This window comes from Somniosus microcephalus, chromosome 1 (genome assembly GCF_052327205.1).
Source record: "Somniosus microcephalus isolate GS21.2 chromosome 1, FLI_Smic_1.0, whole genome shotgun sequence".
NCBI lineage: Eukaryota > Metazoa > Chordata > Chondrichthyes > Squaliformes > Somniosidae > Somniosus > Somniosus microcephalus.
Genome location: NC_140987.1, coordinates 32355679 through 32374702, shown reverse-complemented (window position 1 = coordinate 32374702; position 19024 = coordinate 32355679). Strand labels below are relative to the sequence as shown.

The following is a 19024-nucleotide window of genomic DNA, read 5'->3' as shown; positions in this document are numbered from 1 at the left end:
GGCCCGAAAGGGCATATGGCCTACTCCTGCTCCTAATTCTTATGTTCTTATGTAGGATGGGAGCAATCTGGATAAGTGGTAAATGGAAATATAGCAGCATGGACAGACAGGAAACAGAAGGCTAAGGTTAACGAGTGCTGCTTGGATTGGAGAATGTTTAGGAGCGGTCTACCCCAGGGAGGGAGGGGGGCATTTCGAGTTCCACTTTTATATAAAGTGCTACATCTGATTTAGACGGGCGTAAAGAGCGTGATATTGAAATTTGCTTAAGACACAAAAGTAGGTGGTTTGGCAAACAGCAAACACTTCAGGAGGACGTAGGTTGGTAGAATTGGCAGACAGGTGGCAAATTCAATTTAATGCAGCACACTGTGAGGTAATGCAGTTTTAGGAGGAAAATATACAATCAATGGAAAGATTCTGAAGGACAAAGATGAGCAAAGACATCTCAGGGTTTAAATACACAATTCCTTGAATGTGCACATGGAAGATAGATCACAATTTATCGAAGATCAACCATTGAGAAACAATTCTTGCAGTGACAGACCCAATCATATTAGGTTTCACAGGTATTGGGGTGATCGCCCAGAAACCAGACAAGTAATGCGCACAACAACTTGTATTTATATAGCACCGTTAACGTAGAAAAATGTCCCGCGGTGCTACACAGAGGCGTAATCAGACAAAAATAGGACACCAAACTAAAGGAAATACAGTATTAGGAGTGCATCCAAAAGATTGGTCAAAAAGGTGAGTTTTAAAGAAAGAACTTGCATTTATGTAGCGCCTTTCACGATCTCAGGACGTCCAAGCCACTTTACAGCAAATTAAGTACTTTTACAGAGCAATCACCGTTGCATTGCAGGAAATGTGGTAGCCAATTTGTGCACAGCAAGGTCCCACAAACAGCAATGAAATAACTGACCAGATCATGTTTTTGGTCATAAGAACATAAGAAGTAGGAGGAGTAGACTACACGGCCCCTCGAGTCTGTTCCGCCATTCAACAAGATCCTGGCTGAACTTCTAAATCAACTCCACTTTCCCGACCTATTCCCATATCCCTTGATTCCCTTAGTGGCTGAAAATCTGTCGATCTCAGTCTTGAATATGCTCATCGACTGAGCCTCCACAGCTCTATGTGGTAGAGAATTCCAAAGATTCACAACCCTCTTGAGTGAAGAAATCTCTCCTCATCTCAGTCCTAAATGGCTGACCCCTTATTCTGAGACTGTGACCCCTGGTTCTAGACTGTCTGGCCAGGTTTAGGGATAAATGTTGGCCAGGACACCGGGAGAACTCCCCTGCTCTTCTTCGAATAGTGTTGAGATCTTTTATGTCCACCTGAGTGTGCAGACGGGGCCTCGGTTTAATGTCTCCAAAGGACAGCATCTCTGTCAACTGACCCAAACACAAGGATTTTAAATTTGAGAAGTTGGAGTGACTGAGGTGAGAAAGAAAGACTTGCACTTCTACAGCGCTTTTCACGACCACTGGACGTCCCAAAGCGCTTTACAGCCAATGAAGTACTTTTGAAATGTAGTCACTGTTGTAATGTAGGAAAGTACGTCAGCAAAGACAAGAGTGATGGGTAAGCGGGACGAAATACATGCATGAGCTGAAATTTATAAAGGGTGGAGTATGGGAGCCCAGCAAGTAAAGCATTAGAATAGTCGAGTTTGGAAGTGACAAAGACATGGATTAGAGTTTCTCCAGCAAAAGGACTAAGGTGGGTGGAGGTGCTCTTTGTGTTGGAGAGCATTTGGGGTCAGAACTTAACTGGACCAGCCACATAAATACTGTGGCAACAAGAGCAGGTCAGAGGCTAGGTATTCTGCGGCGAATGTCTCACCTCCTGACTCCCCAAAGCCTTTCCACCATCGACAAAGGCACAAGTAAGGAGTGTGATGGAATACTCTCCACTTGCCTGGATGAGTGCAGCTCCAACAACACCAAAGAAGCTCAACACCATCCAGGGCAAAGCAGCACACTTGATTGGCACCCCATCCACCACTTTAAACATTCACTCCCTCCACCACCGGCGTACCATGGCTGCAGTGTGTACCATCTACAAGATGCACTGCAGCAACTCACCAAGGCTTCTTCAGCAGCACCTCCCAAACCTGCAACCTTTTCCACCTAGAAGGACAAGGGCAGCAGGCGCATGGGAACACCACCACCTCCAAGTTCCCCTCCAATTCACATGCCATCCTGACTTAGAAGTATATCGCCGATCTTTCATCGTCACTGGGTCAAAATCCTGGAACTCCCTACCTAACAGCACTGTGGGAGTACCTTCAACACATGCACTGCAGCGGTTCAAGGCGGCGGCTCACCACCACCTTCTCGAGGGCAATTAGGGGTGGGCAATAAATGCTGGCCTTGCCAGCGACGCCCACATCCCATAAACAAATTTTAAAAAAAGCTCAGCTTGGTGTTGAATATAATGCCGAGGTTGTGAACAGTCTGGTTCAACCTGAGACAGAGATTGGGGAGTGCAACCAAATGGTGATAGTCTTGTTGATGGCCTCGCTGATGGAACAGCTGCCAATGCCACAGGTGGATGGATAAATGAGTTATCGATAGTCTGGTGATCAATATTAAATATTTCTGTGTATCACACGAGTAGAATTTGTGTTTTCCAACAATTGTTAAACACTCAACATAAAAAGGGACCAGGTAACTTTGAAGTAGCATCTACATACCGGCTAAAGGTGCTGATTTTTTTTTTCTATCCTTCCCACAGATACAGACTGTTCCCAGCCAGCTGCTTCAGCGCAACATTTTAGAAAAACAGCAAGACATCAGATAAATTAAAAATTACTTTCAAAATATAAAATACGGAGATTCCCAAAATCCAAAACTGGACAGATCTCTGGTCTGTCACAGTTTCTGCGAGATGGCAGCCTCTTCCACAACTGTGAGAAACAGCTGCTTAAATCACATTTAGCTTGGAGCCTCCTTACCTTATAAATGATAAACTTTAGCATTTTACTTACAATACCGTTGTCAATCTCATTCATAAATAGTACTTGAACATATTGCTGGCCACTGCTTCCCAAATAGTATTAACACTAGGCACTTTTGTTTTCCTATTACCTAACCTGTTAATCATTCAATTTAGAATATATCTGATGACATCAAGTTGCACTTAAGTTGCAAGTCTTATGTGAACTTAATATTCATATTATTACATGCCCGTACAATGCCAATAAATTGTTCTTCCATTTTAAAAGACATCTGCGAAAAGGATTTTCAAGTTTACTGTTATTTCTTTACTATATTAGTCTTAAGTTTCTGACACTTTTGCCATAGATACCCTGTGCTCACCTAATTTCGCACCTGTAATGAGAGGTTTGTACTGCTGTTACCCAATCTGAAATGCTGATGTTGCTCTGTCTGCTCTCAGCCGTGTGTGTAGAGTGACTTCTTACTGTTCTCTGAAATTCTCTCTTCCCTGCCCTTGAGAGAACACGGTTTCTCAGCTCCGCGGGTGGTGTGGCGCTGAGCAATGCAAATAAGGAAAGTCCAGGTTCAATGCGGAGTTAGCTGGCCTCAACCGAAGTCACAGTTTGGGCGCGGGGGGGAGTGGTGTAATGCAACAGGATTCACAGTCTTCAAGATACAGAAAAAACGCAAACTTGCTTGGGTTCCCGAACATTGGCCGAGATTTTGCAGGGGGTTAGTGGGCAGGATCGGTGGCGGGTCGGGTTGGAAAGTGTTTTTTTTTGACAGTGGGTCAGGAACTCGCTGTTAACCCACTGCCATGCACCTTTCCCAATGTCAGGACTGTCAACGCTGAGCAGACCAACCGGCAGCGACGGGGGACCCAATTAAATTCATTAGCATCTAGTTGACAGATGCTTAACAGGCTTTTTTAACTTACCTTTTGACTTTAACTGCAAGACCACGGGAACCACACTGTTCGGGGACCACGGCTGTCAACCTGAGGCGCGAGTCCAGTGGCCATTGCTGATTACTTGACAACTTCAAGTGTACAGTAAAAGCTCCCACCTGACAGATCATCACTTTCCTCAGCCACAAGCTATTTCTCAGTCCATTTCCAGCACAGCACAGATTCTGCAGGCTTTCCACTTTCCACTCTCCATCCATTCTCACCTCATTAGAAGAACTCTCTCACCATTGACAGAATGCGTGTGTCATCTCTACTTCATCTGCCATCTGTTCCATCAACATGGGTGCCCTTTATACTGTCTCACCTTGGTCCTCAGAATCTGACCATGATCAGCTCCAGCACCAGCAGCACCAACACCACCAACCTTCTCCGCAATCACCTGATGCTGCACAGGACAGAGGGCATCAGCACTCGAGCACACTGCTGCCTGGGAGGCCAGGAATGGCCTCACCATGGCCAGAATTACTTCACTTGACACTGTACACCCTGGCTGCCACATGATGCGTCAGGTTGGCACCACCCCACACCAACACCATAAAGCATCCCTACAATGTCCAAGCCATTCCTTTCACACTCACCACCATTGCAGGGGGGTACCGTTATGTCTCACCATTCACTGCAACTCATTAAGCCACTTCCAAAAGGTGCACACAAATCTGTCCAAGAACGCAAAGTGTTGAAAACAAAGGTTTCAATGTTTGACAGCATGTTAACAGACACTTTACATGAACATTGGATAAAACACCCAAGTGGCTACCCTTGTGTGTTGTTAGTTGGTATGATTGCACTAGGATGAGGGTGAGTGTGAGGGGTGGCTAGTGAGATGGGGAAGTGATAATGTAGATAGAGAGGGATGGGTGGAGGTGCAAGGTAAGTTGGTGTGAGTAAGGATGTGCAGGAGAAGGGTAGGGAAGGCAGAGTGATGGGGATGTGATGAGAGGCACAGCAGGATGAAGGTGAGTGTGGCTTTGTACTAATGTTTCGTGATCTAATGAGATCATCAAAAGGTTTGCGCCACTGCACCCAGGTCCTCCTGACCACATCCCTGCTTGTGACCACCTCTGCAATGTGCAGCCAGGCTGTGTTGGTCTCCTGGGGAGGTCTCTTCCACCCATGGGAAGGGAAGAGGACCTCCCTGCGTGCTGTGACTAAACCCATAAGCATATGGAGGGCGTCATGGGAGAACCTGGGCGCAGTCCTGTGCCTCTGTGCAGTGACTGTCAGTATTTGCAGCATTTCAATGCTGTAGAACAGACAGCACAAACGTGAAAATAAAATTGGCCATGGTCCATTTAAGGAAACCGACTGATGACACGTCACGAATGATGTCACCAGACCCGCTCCTTCTAATTGGGCCGGGAAACGCACTGGGCAGGCTTAACAAGACCCATCAAGGCAAGTTCATTTTCCAGAGCGGGATGGAGCCAGCAGCGGGGTCGGGATCCACCACCGACGTCGCCTGCCCTGGACCCGCCGAAGTAAGGAAAACCTCGGCCATTGTGCAGTCCGCCCTATTGCAAACACCTGGCAATATTGGAGGGTGACAGGGCTACGTTCAGTGATGATTACCTCCCACTGTCAAACTGACCCAATGACACAAATAAAGAATGACAACTTTTGCATGTAACCACTGGGCCTCCAACACAAATATACGTGGAACAATCAGTCCCCTCTCTACTCCTCAGGAACACACAAAATAAGTAATCTGAAAACATCTTTACTTCAGAAATTTTCACTACACATCTCAACCCGTGTAAAATACTGCAAATAAAAGTGCATTTAATTCTTGGTTCCAGCCATACCATTATCTGTAAATTTTCTGTTTCGTCATGCGACCCGAGTTGTCCCAGCACTCTGGGTAAACCACCCCATGAAATTCTCTCTCGTACACAGAATGCATTATTAGAAGCTAAAACTCAGAGGGATTGCTGCAATGTTGGAGATGCCAACTTTCAAATGAAGAATTACACTGAGGATATAAAAGATCCCATGGCACTATTTGAAAAGCAGAGGAATTTTCCTGGTGTCCCGGCCAACATTTATCCCTCAGCCACCACCAAAAATAGATGAACTGGTTGTTTATATCATTGACCCGTATTTTCCAATGCCTAGAAGCGCATGCACTGAAAACCAGCATTTCCAATCTGTCAAGAATGCTCTTGACAGATCGGACGCCTGCCCTGGAGAAGGGCCTCTGCGGGTGGAGAGTTCCACTTTCTGCAGAACCTCCGCCTGCAGAAAACCCTTAGAAATCTTACGCTTGGTAAAAGCGTAAGGCTTGCTTTCACCAGCATAAGAATTGAAAAAAGTTTTAAAAAAAATTTTTTCACTCATTTATAATTTTAAAAAAGTGCTGGGTCCCCAACTCTTTACAATCTATATTAACGATTTGGAGGAGGGGACCGAGTGTAACATATCAAAGTTTGCAGATGATACTAAGATGGGAGGGAAAGTAGTGAGTGAGGAGGACATAAAAAACCTGCAAGGGGACATCGACAGGCTAAGTAAGCGGGCAGAGATTTGGCAGATGGAATACAATACTGGAAAGTGTGAGGTTATGCACTTTGGCAGGAAAAATCGTAGAGCAAGTTATTATCTTAATGGCAAGAAACTGGAAAGTACTGAAGTACAAAGGGATCTGGGGGTCCTGGTGCACGAAACTCAAAAGGTTAGTATGCAGGTGCAGCAAGTGATTAAGAAGGCCAATGGAATGTTGGCTTTCATTGCTAGGGGGATAGAATATAAAAATAGGGAGGTATTGCTTCAGTTGTACAAGGTATTGGTGAGACCGCACTTGGAATACTGCGTACAGTTTTGGTGTCCATACTTAAGAAAGGACATACTTGCTCTCGAGTCAGTACAAAGAAGGTTCACTCGGTTAATCCCGGGGATGAGGGGATGGACATATGAGGAGAGGTTGAGTAGATTGGGACTCTACTCATTGGAGTTCAGAAGAATGAGAGGCGATCTTATTGAAACATATAAGATTGTGAAGGGGTTGGATCGGGTGGATGCGGGGAGGATGTTCCCGATGATGGGTGAAACTAGAACTAGGGGGCATAGTCTTAGAATAAGGGGCTGCTCTTTCAAAACTGAGATGAGGAGGAACTACTTCACTCAGAGGGTGGTAGGTCCATGGAATATGCTGCCCCAAAAAGCTGTAGAAGCTACATCATTACATAAATTTAAAACAGAAATAGACAGTTTCCTAGAAGTAAAGGGAATTAAGGGTTACGGGGAGCGGGCAGGAATTTGGACATGAGTCTAGGTTCGGATCGGTCATGGCCCTGTGGGTAGCGGAGCGGGCCCAGGGGCCATGTAGCCTGATCCTGCTCCTATTTCGTGTGTCTAATTCTGTTAGATTCAGGAGATGGTTCAGTGATAGTAGATTGGCGGTTAGGATCAGATCAGCCATGATCTTATTGAATGGCGGAGCAGGCTCGAGGGGCCGATTGGCCTACTCCTGCTCCTATTTCTTATGTTCTTATGTAAGTTTATTTTAAGCTCCGTAACTATTTTTTTCAAAAAATTAAATTTTTGTTTAAAATATTTAATTTAATGTAATTTTAACTTATTTTAAAAACATGATGGTTTTCTTAAAATGTATTTAATGTTTTGATGTGTTTTTGGGGTGATCTCCATTCATACTTTTGACGGGTTTATCTGTCAAAAGTATGATGGGAGATTCCCTTCTCCCATTGGTTCTCCATGGACCACGTGATCCCAGGGACGCTTGCGAACTGCATGCGCCCCTGGGATACGTGGGCCCTGCGCATTTTGACAGTGGTGAGGCCCCAGGAGCGGAAGTGTCCGGACCTCGGGAGCCCTCAGGTATGAGCGTAGATTTTTTTCCGATCGGAGGCGTCCGCACGCTCCGAAGCCCCCTATCGGAAATTACGGGCCATTGTTTTTTGTGGCCTTGCTGTATGCAATTTGCTGCCACATATGCCTACTAAACAACAGTGATCACACTTCAAGAGTAATTAATTGGCCACAAAGCATCTTGTGACGACCTGTCATAGGGTGTATACACATTTCAGTCACTCATCAAGATGATTTCCAGTAATTTCAAGTGGGAGGCAATGATTGTACAAAACTGGTTCGAATTTCAGTGTTTAATTTGATGGAATCTTTCCAGAACTTTATTTCAGTGAACCAGTAAAGTATTTGAACCGGGGGAACATTATTTTTTTTCTCTGCTATGGACAGATTTAATGGGCCAGCCTACACACTTAATGGAACACACTATACACAAGACTGAATTATGTAGATATAAATATCTTTAAAAAAAAAGAGGAACCATCTACAGGTGTCAAGCCAGTGAAAAACACTACTGCAACATTCTGTAAAGCATTATTAACTTTAGGAACAGATATTATTTGTACTTTGCTCACGACTTCCATTTTAAACAGCTAGTCAGTAAAGACTTAACAAGGTTCTTCTCTGCATCACAGCCTATGGAATGTGCCAAATACTCCATGCCATTGCACCGTAGAAACGTTCTACAGATTGGTTATAAAAAGCCTTCCAACCTATTCACTCAAAATCTACAGTAAAATGAAACTCTAAAATGCCAGAACTGAGATTGTGCAAATACATCATAACCAACTTAGTCTCTTTGTGGTGTACAGAACACAGTATAAGAACATAAGAAATAGGAGCAGGAATAGGCCACTTGGCCCCTCGCACCTGATCCGCTATTCAATAAGATCATGGCTGATCTTGGGCTCAAAGCCACTTCCCAGCCCGCTCCCCATAACCCTTCACTCCCTTATCTTGCAAAAATGTGTCTATCTCCACCGTAAATGTATTTAATGACCCAGCCTCCACGGCTCTCTGGGGCAGAGAATTCCACAGATTTACGACCCTCCGAGAAGAAATTTCTCCTCATCTCAGTTCTAAAAGGGCGACCCTTTATTCTGAAACTATGCCGAGTTCTAGATTTCCCCACGAGGGGAAACATCCTCTCTGCACCTACCTTGTCGAGCCCTCTCAGTATCTTATATGTTTCAATAAGATCACCTCTCATTCTTCTAAATTCCAACGAGTATAGGCCAAGCCTGCTCAACCTTTCCTAAGTCAACCCCCTCATCTCTGGAATTAACCTAGTGAATCGTCTCTGAATTGCCTCCAATGCAAATATATCCTTCCTTAAATAAGGACGCCAAAACTGTACGCAGTACTCAAGGTGTGGTCTCACCAATACTCTGTACAGTTGTAGCAGAACTTCCCTGCTTTTATACTCCAACCCCTTTTTGATTACTTGCTGTACCTGCATGCTAACTTTTTGTGTTTCATGCACAAGGACCCCCAGGTCCTTCTGGATACAGTAGCGTAGTGATTACTGGACTAGCAATAAGCGAGAACGTGAGTTCAACTCACATCGGTGAGAATTTGAGTTCACTTTTTTACAATAATCAAGTAAAAAGCTAACCATGAAGCTGTCAAATTGTGGTAAAAACCCAAACGGTTCACTAATGTCCCATAAGGAATGAAGGAAACTAGCTGTCCTTACCCAGTCTAGCCTGTATCTGACTCCAGTCTCACACCAATATGGTTGACTCTTAACTTGCCTCTGAAGCGGCCTAACAAGGCACACGGTTGTATCAAACCGCAACAAAGAATAACAAGTACAGCAGTTCAAGAAGGCGGCCCGCCACTATCATCGCAGGGCAACTGGGGAGGGGCAATAAATGCCGGCCTTGCCAGCAATGTCCATAATCTGAAAATTAATATATATTTTTAAATGAATGCTTTCTCATAAGTGGGAAATAGGTAGAAAAGCAGTTTTTTTCTCAATTCCACCAAATCCAATATTCCACTTATTTTCTAAAAGCACAAATATAAGTATCTACATTCTCCTTGCATGCTCACCTACACTTCTGATCTGGCACGATAGCTTTGTGATTAAAAAAAAATCTATCACCGGGCTTCCAACTATTACTAGCGGAAACAAAATCTAATTTGATTTTTTTATGAAAATAAATTCCGACTACGAGAATAGAAAAAAAAAAACAATTTTCACTCAAGGTGCATTGATTAAAACTAGCAGTCTGAATCCATGGCTTGATCTGCAGGAAAGGTTTACATAAATGAATACAGAAACCCACATGCACCGACAATTGGGAGGAAAAACACTGGATAGATGTGCACAAAGCGGAAAGACAGTACCAAGAGTAAACATGGAAAATCATTGGCACAAAGTACCAGCAAGTAAAAATAAAACTGTCACCTAACAGGTGCAGATGATCCATACTACAGCAGGGCAAAGTCGCTTATATCCATCAACTGAAGCCCAAAATTAGATTTCAGTCTTGAAATTGTTCCCCATCTATGTAGTTATTTATAATTAGGACAAATGGCTTGTTGCAATAAAAAAAAAAATGCCAATATCATGGGAGCAATTGTAGTATCTCTCAGGCTGGGTCCCAGTCCAATGATAGCTCGCTGCCCTTTGGTCGTCTTCGTGCACTATTCACATCGGCTTTTCTGCTGTTCCAACTCAATCTACCTGCTCAGGCCATCACTGTGCTCACTAGCCCCGGTGACCACTGGGACTTCAAGCAAAATCACACAACTCAGGCAGCATGCCATATATATGTGTAGAAAAGCATGGCATTTGTCGCAGGATGTACCACCAAGGCAAATCACTTGCCTTTTTTTTTGTTTTTAAGTATTTTAAAACAGGGAATGGGGGAGAGGGAAGGAAGATTCTGGATCTGGTTCGTGCAGATGCAAGCTCTCAATTTTTTTGTCCTTTATGCACAGATCACACTATATAATAAATACATGGTAGTACTGTAAATTTAAATACACAATTGACTCCATAGAAAATTCAAAATTAAGTGCATTTAAAAAATGTCTCTCACGCACAGCAAGAGATAGGTTGCCCACATCTCAGAATGACCAACAAGTCAATGTTTCAAGTCTTTTTTTCTACAATTCACACCATAAAAATTCTTTAAGTACATCAACTGATGGACTTCTTCACCTGGTAATCACGAATGCTTGACAATATTTGATATGCCTAAATTACATTTGATATGCCGAAATGACTCGTAGACCCAAGATTAATTCCATGGGGGAAAAAGAACGAATGAGGCAAAACAACAGGGCACAAGGATTACTTATAAGTAAGGCCGACTACACAGTGGTAGGATGGGAGACAGGCTGCTTCAAGCTAAATTATAATCTAATTGAATGCAACAGATTGCAGTGCCTTCTACTGTCCATCGCAGGGAAGTCCTCCAAAAGAATTAAATAGCAATATATAGCAGCAGCATGACTGTCCTCTGGGGAGGGTGAAGGAAACGTTAGTAACTTTCGTCTGAAAGGGGCAAAGCACTATTCCTGAGGGATCAAAGCTAACGGGCATAAGCAGTGGCTCAAGGAATGGGGCAAGGCTGCTGAAGGGAACAGATTTATAGCCATTATTATTATATGCGCAGAGGACGCAAAACAATACTTAATCTTTGTGGATGTGGACCTCTCCGAGTGGAGCACAACCATTCAATTGAACTTGTACAAAGTCCTGCTTGTTAGGGGCATAGCTTGAAAGTTTTAAAAAAAAGCATAATAGATTCCAAAATCTAAAATATTTTAAAGTAAACACCAAGAGCTCCCCATTCAAGATTTTTAAAAAAAACAAGTGCTTACACTACACAACACTGTCAGAGCAGTTATGAAAATGGGGCGGGGAAATTAAATTTAAAAAATCAGTTTAAAATATGAAATTGTAAATCTGACCCTTCAAGACGTTTACACGTCCTCCCCTTACAGTATTGGAACAAATACTTCAAACTCATACCTTCACACACAACCACATCCTGGGGCCTTAAGTCAGGCTTCAGCCTGGTCTGATCTGGCCTAAATTTAACCCTTATTTTTTTGTGTGTGTCTCCCCCCTTCCCCTAAAATAAAATTACTCTGGAGAATGCACCTAGTAAAATCAGGCTTAAAATTAAAAAATACACACACACAAATAAACGAAATATAAAGTCTCTCTGGGTTCACCAATATATAAACACCCTCACTCACTCAAGCCAAAGGCGGCTGCAGAAAAACCCGACTGCTTCAATCTCCATGGCAACCGCGCTGTACAAGGGCCGCAGGCTCCTGCCCGGGGCCCCCCTCTGGCCCACCACCAGCAGCACCAACCCCCCACTCACTCACTCACCATCTGCCGGTCGAAGGGGTTGTTCTCCTCGCTTTGGGATGAAAGCAGCTTGGACCAGAGCACCATCAGAGCCAGGAAAGTCCCGATGATCAGCAAACTCCGTAAGAGAAAGCCTAGTTTCACCCTCATTGCTCGCTCGCTCGCGCTCTCTCTCTCCCTCCCTCCCTCCTCCTCGCTCTGTGTGTGTGTCTGGTAGAACTTCAACTTTCAATGTGTAAAGACAAAAAATCTATCTGCTCCTGGAAATAAATGTTTGCAATTCACCTTGGAGGAAGGGATAGGAATTTAAAAAAAAATTTAACTTACAATATAATAAACTGGTTTGAAATGTGCACTGGGATGTATTTTTAAAATAATAATTTTAAAAAATGAGAGAGGGAGAGAGGAATGGAAAAGGCTCCCGTTGCTGATTTTTCTCTCCTTTCGGTTTTGATCGCCTTCCTACTTAGAGCAGGTTTCACGCACTGCTGCCCCCTCCAGCTCTCTAGCAATATGTGCACCGCCCCTTCCTCCTTTCTTTCTCTCTCTCTCTGTCTGTGTGTGTCTCTCTCTCTCTCTCTCTTTCTTCCACCCACCCCTCTGCCGGTTGTTCCGTTAATTACGTTTGACTCTAGTTCCACACGACGTAGTGCAGTTGGAAGGCTGTACGCCACAAACCTCTCTGTGTGTGAAGGGATGGGGGTTTGCTTTATTTAAAAAAATAAATAAATACAAGTTCAAACCATCGTCAGATAAAGCAACAACTTTCATTTCTAGGTTACCTGCTGTCAAAAGCATGCAATGTTGTTGACGCATTCAGGTGGTTGTTTTCCTATCTTTGCACTCTGCCCTTTGGAGAAGGATGTGAATGAAGTAGTGGAAAGATTCCACCGCCTGACAGGCTACACAACAGGAACACTCCTTCCATCTTTTATACTAGTCAATAGGGTAGATCATCCTAGGGTTACAGCCAGAGGGTGTTATGGGCTTCCACAAGGGCCAGCACAGGCATGATGGGACGAATGGCCTCCTACTGTGCTGCATCCTTCTATGATTCTATAATATAGTGGGGAGGGGGGCAACCCACACCCACACCCACACCCAGCAAACACAAGTATCCCGGTGGATGTTAACACTAAAGTTAGAGCCAGAGCTCCAGTCTCCACTCATCAGGACTGCCCGGAGCAAACATTGAACCCTGCATCTTCTGACACAGAGGCAGGAATGCTACCATGCTCACCTCAAAAATCAGGTGTTCCATTGATACCTTGTTCAGTGGCATCAATCACTCAGTAAGTAGTCTGAATGTGTTACTTTTATTGGAGTTAATTCGTATTGTCCTACGAGGATCGGGTGGGATATGTGTCGGTGCAGGCTCGATGGGCCGAAATGGCCTCTATCTGCACTGTGGGGTTTCTGTGATTTCTGTGATCTACTTTCACGACAGTGTAACCCAGAAGTGTAACAATAGTATCCCCTTATGACCGTCTTTTGGATGAGACGTTAAACCGAGGCCCCGTCTGCTCTCTCAGGTGGACGTAAAAAAATCCCATGGCACTATTTTGAAGAAGAGCAGAGGAATTATCTGTGGAGTCCTGGCCAATATTTATCTCTCAACCAACATAACAGAAATAGATTATCTGGTCATTATCACATTGCTGTTTGTGGGACCTTGCTGTGTGCAAATTGGCTGCTGCATTTCCCACATTACAACAGTGACTACACTTCAAAAAAAGTACTTCATTGGCTGTAAAGTGCTTTGAGACGTCCGGTGCTCGTGAAAGGCGCTATATAAATGCAAGGCTTTCTTTCTGAATCTGATATTTGTGTCTTACACATGAGTACTTCTTCAACCTCCCGGAGGCTGGACTAAGTGAACACTTGGTCAGATCAGGCTAGACAAGAATTATTAAGCTTTTTTTATTTCACAGTAAGCTAACGTACAGAGCAACAGTTATGATCAGATCCAATTAGTTCAATTAGTATTTATCTTTGCAAAATAGCACAAAATAATAAATGCATTACACTTCTGCACATCAGTAGGCCATCTGACTTGGCTTAAAATGATTTTTGATTACTTTCTTCATTCTAACCTTCTCACAGCCTTTGTTGCCTGAATGTCTCGCAGCATTCTGTTTCAAAAATCCGACTGATTGCCTGCTTATGTCTGTGTGTGGCTCAGTGGGTAGCACTCGTGGCTCAGTGGGTAGCACTCTTGTCTCTGATGTCAGAAGGTTGTGGGTTCAAGCCCCACTCCAGCGACTTGAATACATAATCCAGGCTGGCACTTCAGTGCAGTACTGAGGGAGTGCTGCATTGTCAGAGGTGTCGTCTTTCGGATGAGATGTTGAACCGTGGCCCTATCTGCCCAAGTGGACATAAAAGATCCCATGGTGCTATTTTGAAGAACAGCAGGGGAGCTTTCCCTGGTGTCTTGGCCAATATTTATCCCTCAACCAACGTCACTGAAACAGATTATCTGGTCATTATCACATTGCTGTTTGTGGGAGCTTGCTGTGCGCAAATTGGCTGCCGCGTTTCCTACATTACAACAGTGATTGTACTTCATTGGCTGTAAAGCACTTTGGGATGTGGTGAAAGGCGCTATAGTAATGGCAAGTCTTTCTTTCTGTGTGTTATGGGGAAGATCTGCCAGATGCCTTGTGGAGTGCCCAGGTCTAAGTTGTTCAATGATTACCAAGGCAAGCTAATGAACAGCTCATTATCAGCAGTACATGGAGAACCAACAACAAAGTTAGTGTAGTAGTATCTTAAACACTGACCATCTCTGAGCCTTTTGTAAAAACTTAGAAATACAATGGACGTTACAACATAGAAGCTAAAATGCTCCAGCCATCAAGCATTTTGTCATATTCCAAGGTATAACTGGACTTAATGTGGAAAATTTATATCTATACTCTCCTTTTTAAAAAAAAAAAAAAAAAAAAATTTTTTTAAATTTTCTTTTACCTAGCTACCTTTTTTATTAATATATATAAATTGTATAAGCTGAGTTTACCTGGTACTAAAAGGTTGCACTTGTCAAATATTTAGCCTAAGTGTCGTTTTCCTTAATACAATCTCCACGGTGCACTGGCACGTCGACAACAGCTTCAGAAAGTACAATGCCACTGGGAAAGTAAGGAGGAGGAAATATATCTTAATTATGTAAATAACTGAGAAAAATATTTTGGAGGAGGGAGGCGGTAAGCATAGAGGAGGTTTAATAGAGGCGTTCAAAATTATGGGTTTTGATAGAGTAAATAGGGAGAAACTGTTTCTACTGGCAGGAGGGTCGGTAACCAGAGGACAGAGATTTAAGATCATTGGCAAAAGAACCAGGGGTGAGATGAGGAGAATTTTTTTTTAAACATAGCGCGTTGTGATGATCTGGAATGCACTGGCTGAAAGGGTGATAGTAACATTCAAAAGGGAATTGGATATATATTTGAAAAGGAAAAATTTGCAGGGCTATGGGGAAAGAGCAGGGGAGTGTGGGACTAATTGGACAGCTTTTTCAAAGAGCCAGCACCGGCACAATGGGCAGAATGGCCTCCTTCTGTGCTGTATGACATACAAGAGATTTTTAGGGTTACGTAGAAGGTCAATTGCAAGCTACTCAAATGTACATTAGCAGTCGCAGTGTATACTGTGAAAACAATGTGGGCAAATCAACAAATGCAAACCTTTGAAAAACATTGTTAGGGCTCCATGTGTAAATCCATTTGATTAATGGTGCAAAACCAGTTATAAAAGTTCACCCCTCTTGGACCTGCTTGTGCTGCAGTTTCATATTGGCATCAATATTGTAAATCAGGAAATGGGAGCACTGCCAGCATAAAGACTTCAATGTGCAGGCAGTGTAGTATGACAATAGTTACTTTTCACTCTGAAGTAATGCATTGCATACTGCTGAGATTTACTTTGGAAGCAAACCCATTGTGTGCCGAAATGTGTGGTCTGAAGTTATTCCAGCCTGTAGCTGCAATAAATGAGATCACAAAAGCTCCAACTCAGTATATTTAAGAAGGAGATAGATACCTGTAGATAGATTTCTAGTTACAAAAGGAATCGAGGGGTATGGGGAGAGAGCGGGAATATGGTATTGAGATAGAGGATCGAGCTGTAAAGGCTCGAAGGGCCGAATGGCCTACTCCTGCTCCTATTTTTCTATGTTTCAATGTTTCAATTAATGCTATTTTAACCCTTAGACTGTCAGCAGCTCCTGGGAATTCTGTGTTCCCTGGTATAACCATTTTTAAAAGATTTTAGATCACGCATTGTGTGATGCTCCAAAATCCTCCAATAATAATGCAGTAATCCTACTCTGCTGTCGACAGGAGTTTTATGATTGTAATTATAAAAAAAAAGACTTTCATTTATATAGCGCCTTTCATGACCACTGGACATCTCAAAGCACTTTACAGCCAATTAAGTACTTTTTGAAGTGGAGTCATTGTTGTAATGTGGGAAACGCAGCAGCCAATTTGCGCACAGCAAGCTCCCACAAACAGCAATGTGAAAATGACCAGATAATCTGTTTTTGTTATGTTGACTGAGGGATAAATATTGGCCAGGACACCGGGGATAACTCCCCTACTCTTCTTCGAAATAGTGCCATGGGATCTTTCACATCCACCTGAGAGAGCAGACGGGACCTCAGTTTAACGTCTCATCCAAAAGACGGCACCTCCGACAGTGCAGCGCTCCCTCAGCACTGCACTGGAGTGTCAGCCTAGCTTTATGTGCGCAAGTCCCTGGAGTTGGGACTTGAACCCACAACCTTCATGACTCAGAGCCACAGCTGACACTGGTACCATATAAAAGATGTCAGCCATGGCTCACTGGTCGCACACTTGCCTCTGAGTCAGAAGTGGTTCAAGCTCCACTCCAAGACTTGAGCACAACTTCTCGGCTGACACTCCAGTGCAGCGCTGAGGGAGCGCTGCACTGTTGGAGGTGCTGTCTTTCGGATGAGACGTTAAACCGGGGCGCTCTCAGGTGGATGTAAAATATCTCGAAGAAGAGCAGGGGAGTTCTCTCCGGCGATCTGGCCAATATTTATCCCTCAACCGACATCAATAAATCGATTCTACTGTTCATTTAATCTCTCTTGCCTTCCACCCCAGCATAGACCTTCCCTTTTGTTCTTTCCTCCTCTCCCCGCCGCCTCCCCCTTTCCGTGCCTCTGTGCTTGCTTAAAACCAGTTCTGACAAAAGGTCACTGGCCTGAAACATTAACTCTGTTTATCTTTCCACAGATGCTGCCTGACCTGCTGAGTATTTCCAGCATTTTCTGTTTTTATTTCAGATTTCCCGCATCCCCAGAGAACTCTGTGTTCCTCCAATTCTGGTCCCTTGTGCATCCCCGATTTTCATCACTCTGCCTTTGGCGGCCGTGCCTTCAGCTGCCTAGGTCCTAAGCTCTGGAATTCCCTCCCTAAACCTCATCACACCTCTCTCCTCCTTTTAAGACGCCTCGGTGTCCTAGCCAACAGTTATCGCTCAAGCAACATCTAAAAACAGATGACCGATGACGATGCTGTTTGTAGGAGCTTGCTGTGCGCTTTTTGGCCGCCGCATTTCCTACATTACAAGAGTGACTACACTTCAAAAGTACTTCATTGGTTGAAAAGTGCTTTGTGACGTTCTGAGGTTGTGAAAGGCGCTTTATAACTGCAAGTCTTTCTTTTTTTTTAACTTTGCTAAATGAAATTCTCTCCAATCTTCTCACCTCCTCTTCTGAAGCTGTGAAATACAGTTGGCGTACAGCTCTCGGCGTGCTGCCTGCGCAGCTGTACTTCACACTGGTGGCCACGTTTCATGTGTGTGCATAGAGAAATGAGTGCTGGCATGTTCCTACCCTCAATTGATATCCCATCCTCAGCTGACATCTCATTACTGCTGCATGCCCAGGTACAGACATGCAGTGGTTATAGTACTGGCGCAGTAACTAACTTTCAATAATGTCATTCAGGGAAGTGTCTGGACTTCACAGGACGCCACTTCAACACTTTGCGGTTGACTCTTAATGCTCTAGGTTGCAAACGATTGCTACAAAGTTGAAAAATAAGGGCAGAATTTAGTTACTACGGTAGTTCAAGGAGAAAGCCCACCACTTCCGGCAAAGTTACGGTGACACGGCAGCAGAACGTCTAAGGAAATTCAGAGCCAGAACATTCTGTCCTTATTTTTATATTCTTTGATTTTCTATTGCGACTCATCATAGTTATATAGCAAGACTTGCAGCAACATGAGAAGCAGCAAAAGGTTGCTCAGAACATGGGGTTTGGGGGAGGTGGTGCGGGTTCTCTGCAGCGCAAGCTGAGTAGCTGGGAGGTGCAAAACTGAACTGCTACAGTGCCCCCACTGGTGGGAGGGTTTACGTCGACTGTTTCCATTACAGGAATAGGAATTCCTAATGGAAACGGTGACACAAAAAAGTGTGACAATAGGAATTACGTCTTTGTCGACAGGAAGTGCATGCGGACAGAAGACTTAGTGTATTGTAAGTCATTTATTACTCGTGGTTTGCCATTTACTGACAATCTCATATAAATAGCTGAAGTAGGAGCAGCTGCAAGTCATTAAAAATGTCATCACAAGCCAACTGGCTTACTAATGTCTTTTAGAGACGTCCTTACCCGGCCTGGCCTATACGTGACTCCAGTCCCACACCAACATGGTGCCCTTTGAAGTGGCCTAGCAAGCCACTCAATTGTAGGAAGCCACTTGCCCATGGTAGTTAGGGATGTGGGGAAAAAACTGGACCTAGACACCATTGCCCAGATCCTGAGAAGAACTTTTCTTTTTTTTAAAAAAAAAGCTCCCACAATAGCAAGTTATGAAATTGAATCTAATAATTCTTGGTATTTGTGGGTTGGTACCTGTTAAGTCCGTGAATGATTGAGACACGGACTAGCAGGAGAGAAACAAACAGAACTTTACTGGTGA

General features: G+C 43.8%; 1 protein-coding gene and 1 long non-coding RNA gene across 3 annotated transcripts in view; one reads left to right on the top strand and one right to left on the bottom strand.

The window, feature by feature from the left end:
* Positions 1-12670, bottom strand: part of galnt7 (UDP-N-acetyl-alpha-D-galactosamine: polypeptide N-acetylgalactosaminyltransferase 7) — a 174346-nt gene extending 161676 nt beyond the window's left edge. The window contains exon 1 of one of the 2 annotated variants that reach the window (XM_085977628.1): positions 12092-12670. In XM_085977628.1, coding sequence (XP_085833754.1) covers positions 12092-12220 — 129 coding nt within the window. In that variant the 5' untranslated portion in view covers positions 12221-12670. The remainder of the gene's footprint in view (positions 1-12091) is intronic. The other variant, XM_085977558.1, reaches the window with a different exon arrangement.
* Positions 11979-19024, top strand: part of LOC147124017 (uncharacterized) — a 61053-nt gene continuing 54007 nt past the window's right edge. The window contains exon 1 of the long non-coding RNA XR_015075390.1: positions 11979-12192. This is a non-coding gene — a long non-coding RNA (uncharacterized LOC147124017). The remainder of the gene's footprint in view (positions 12193-19024) is intronic.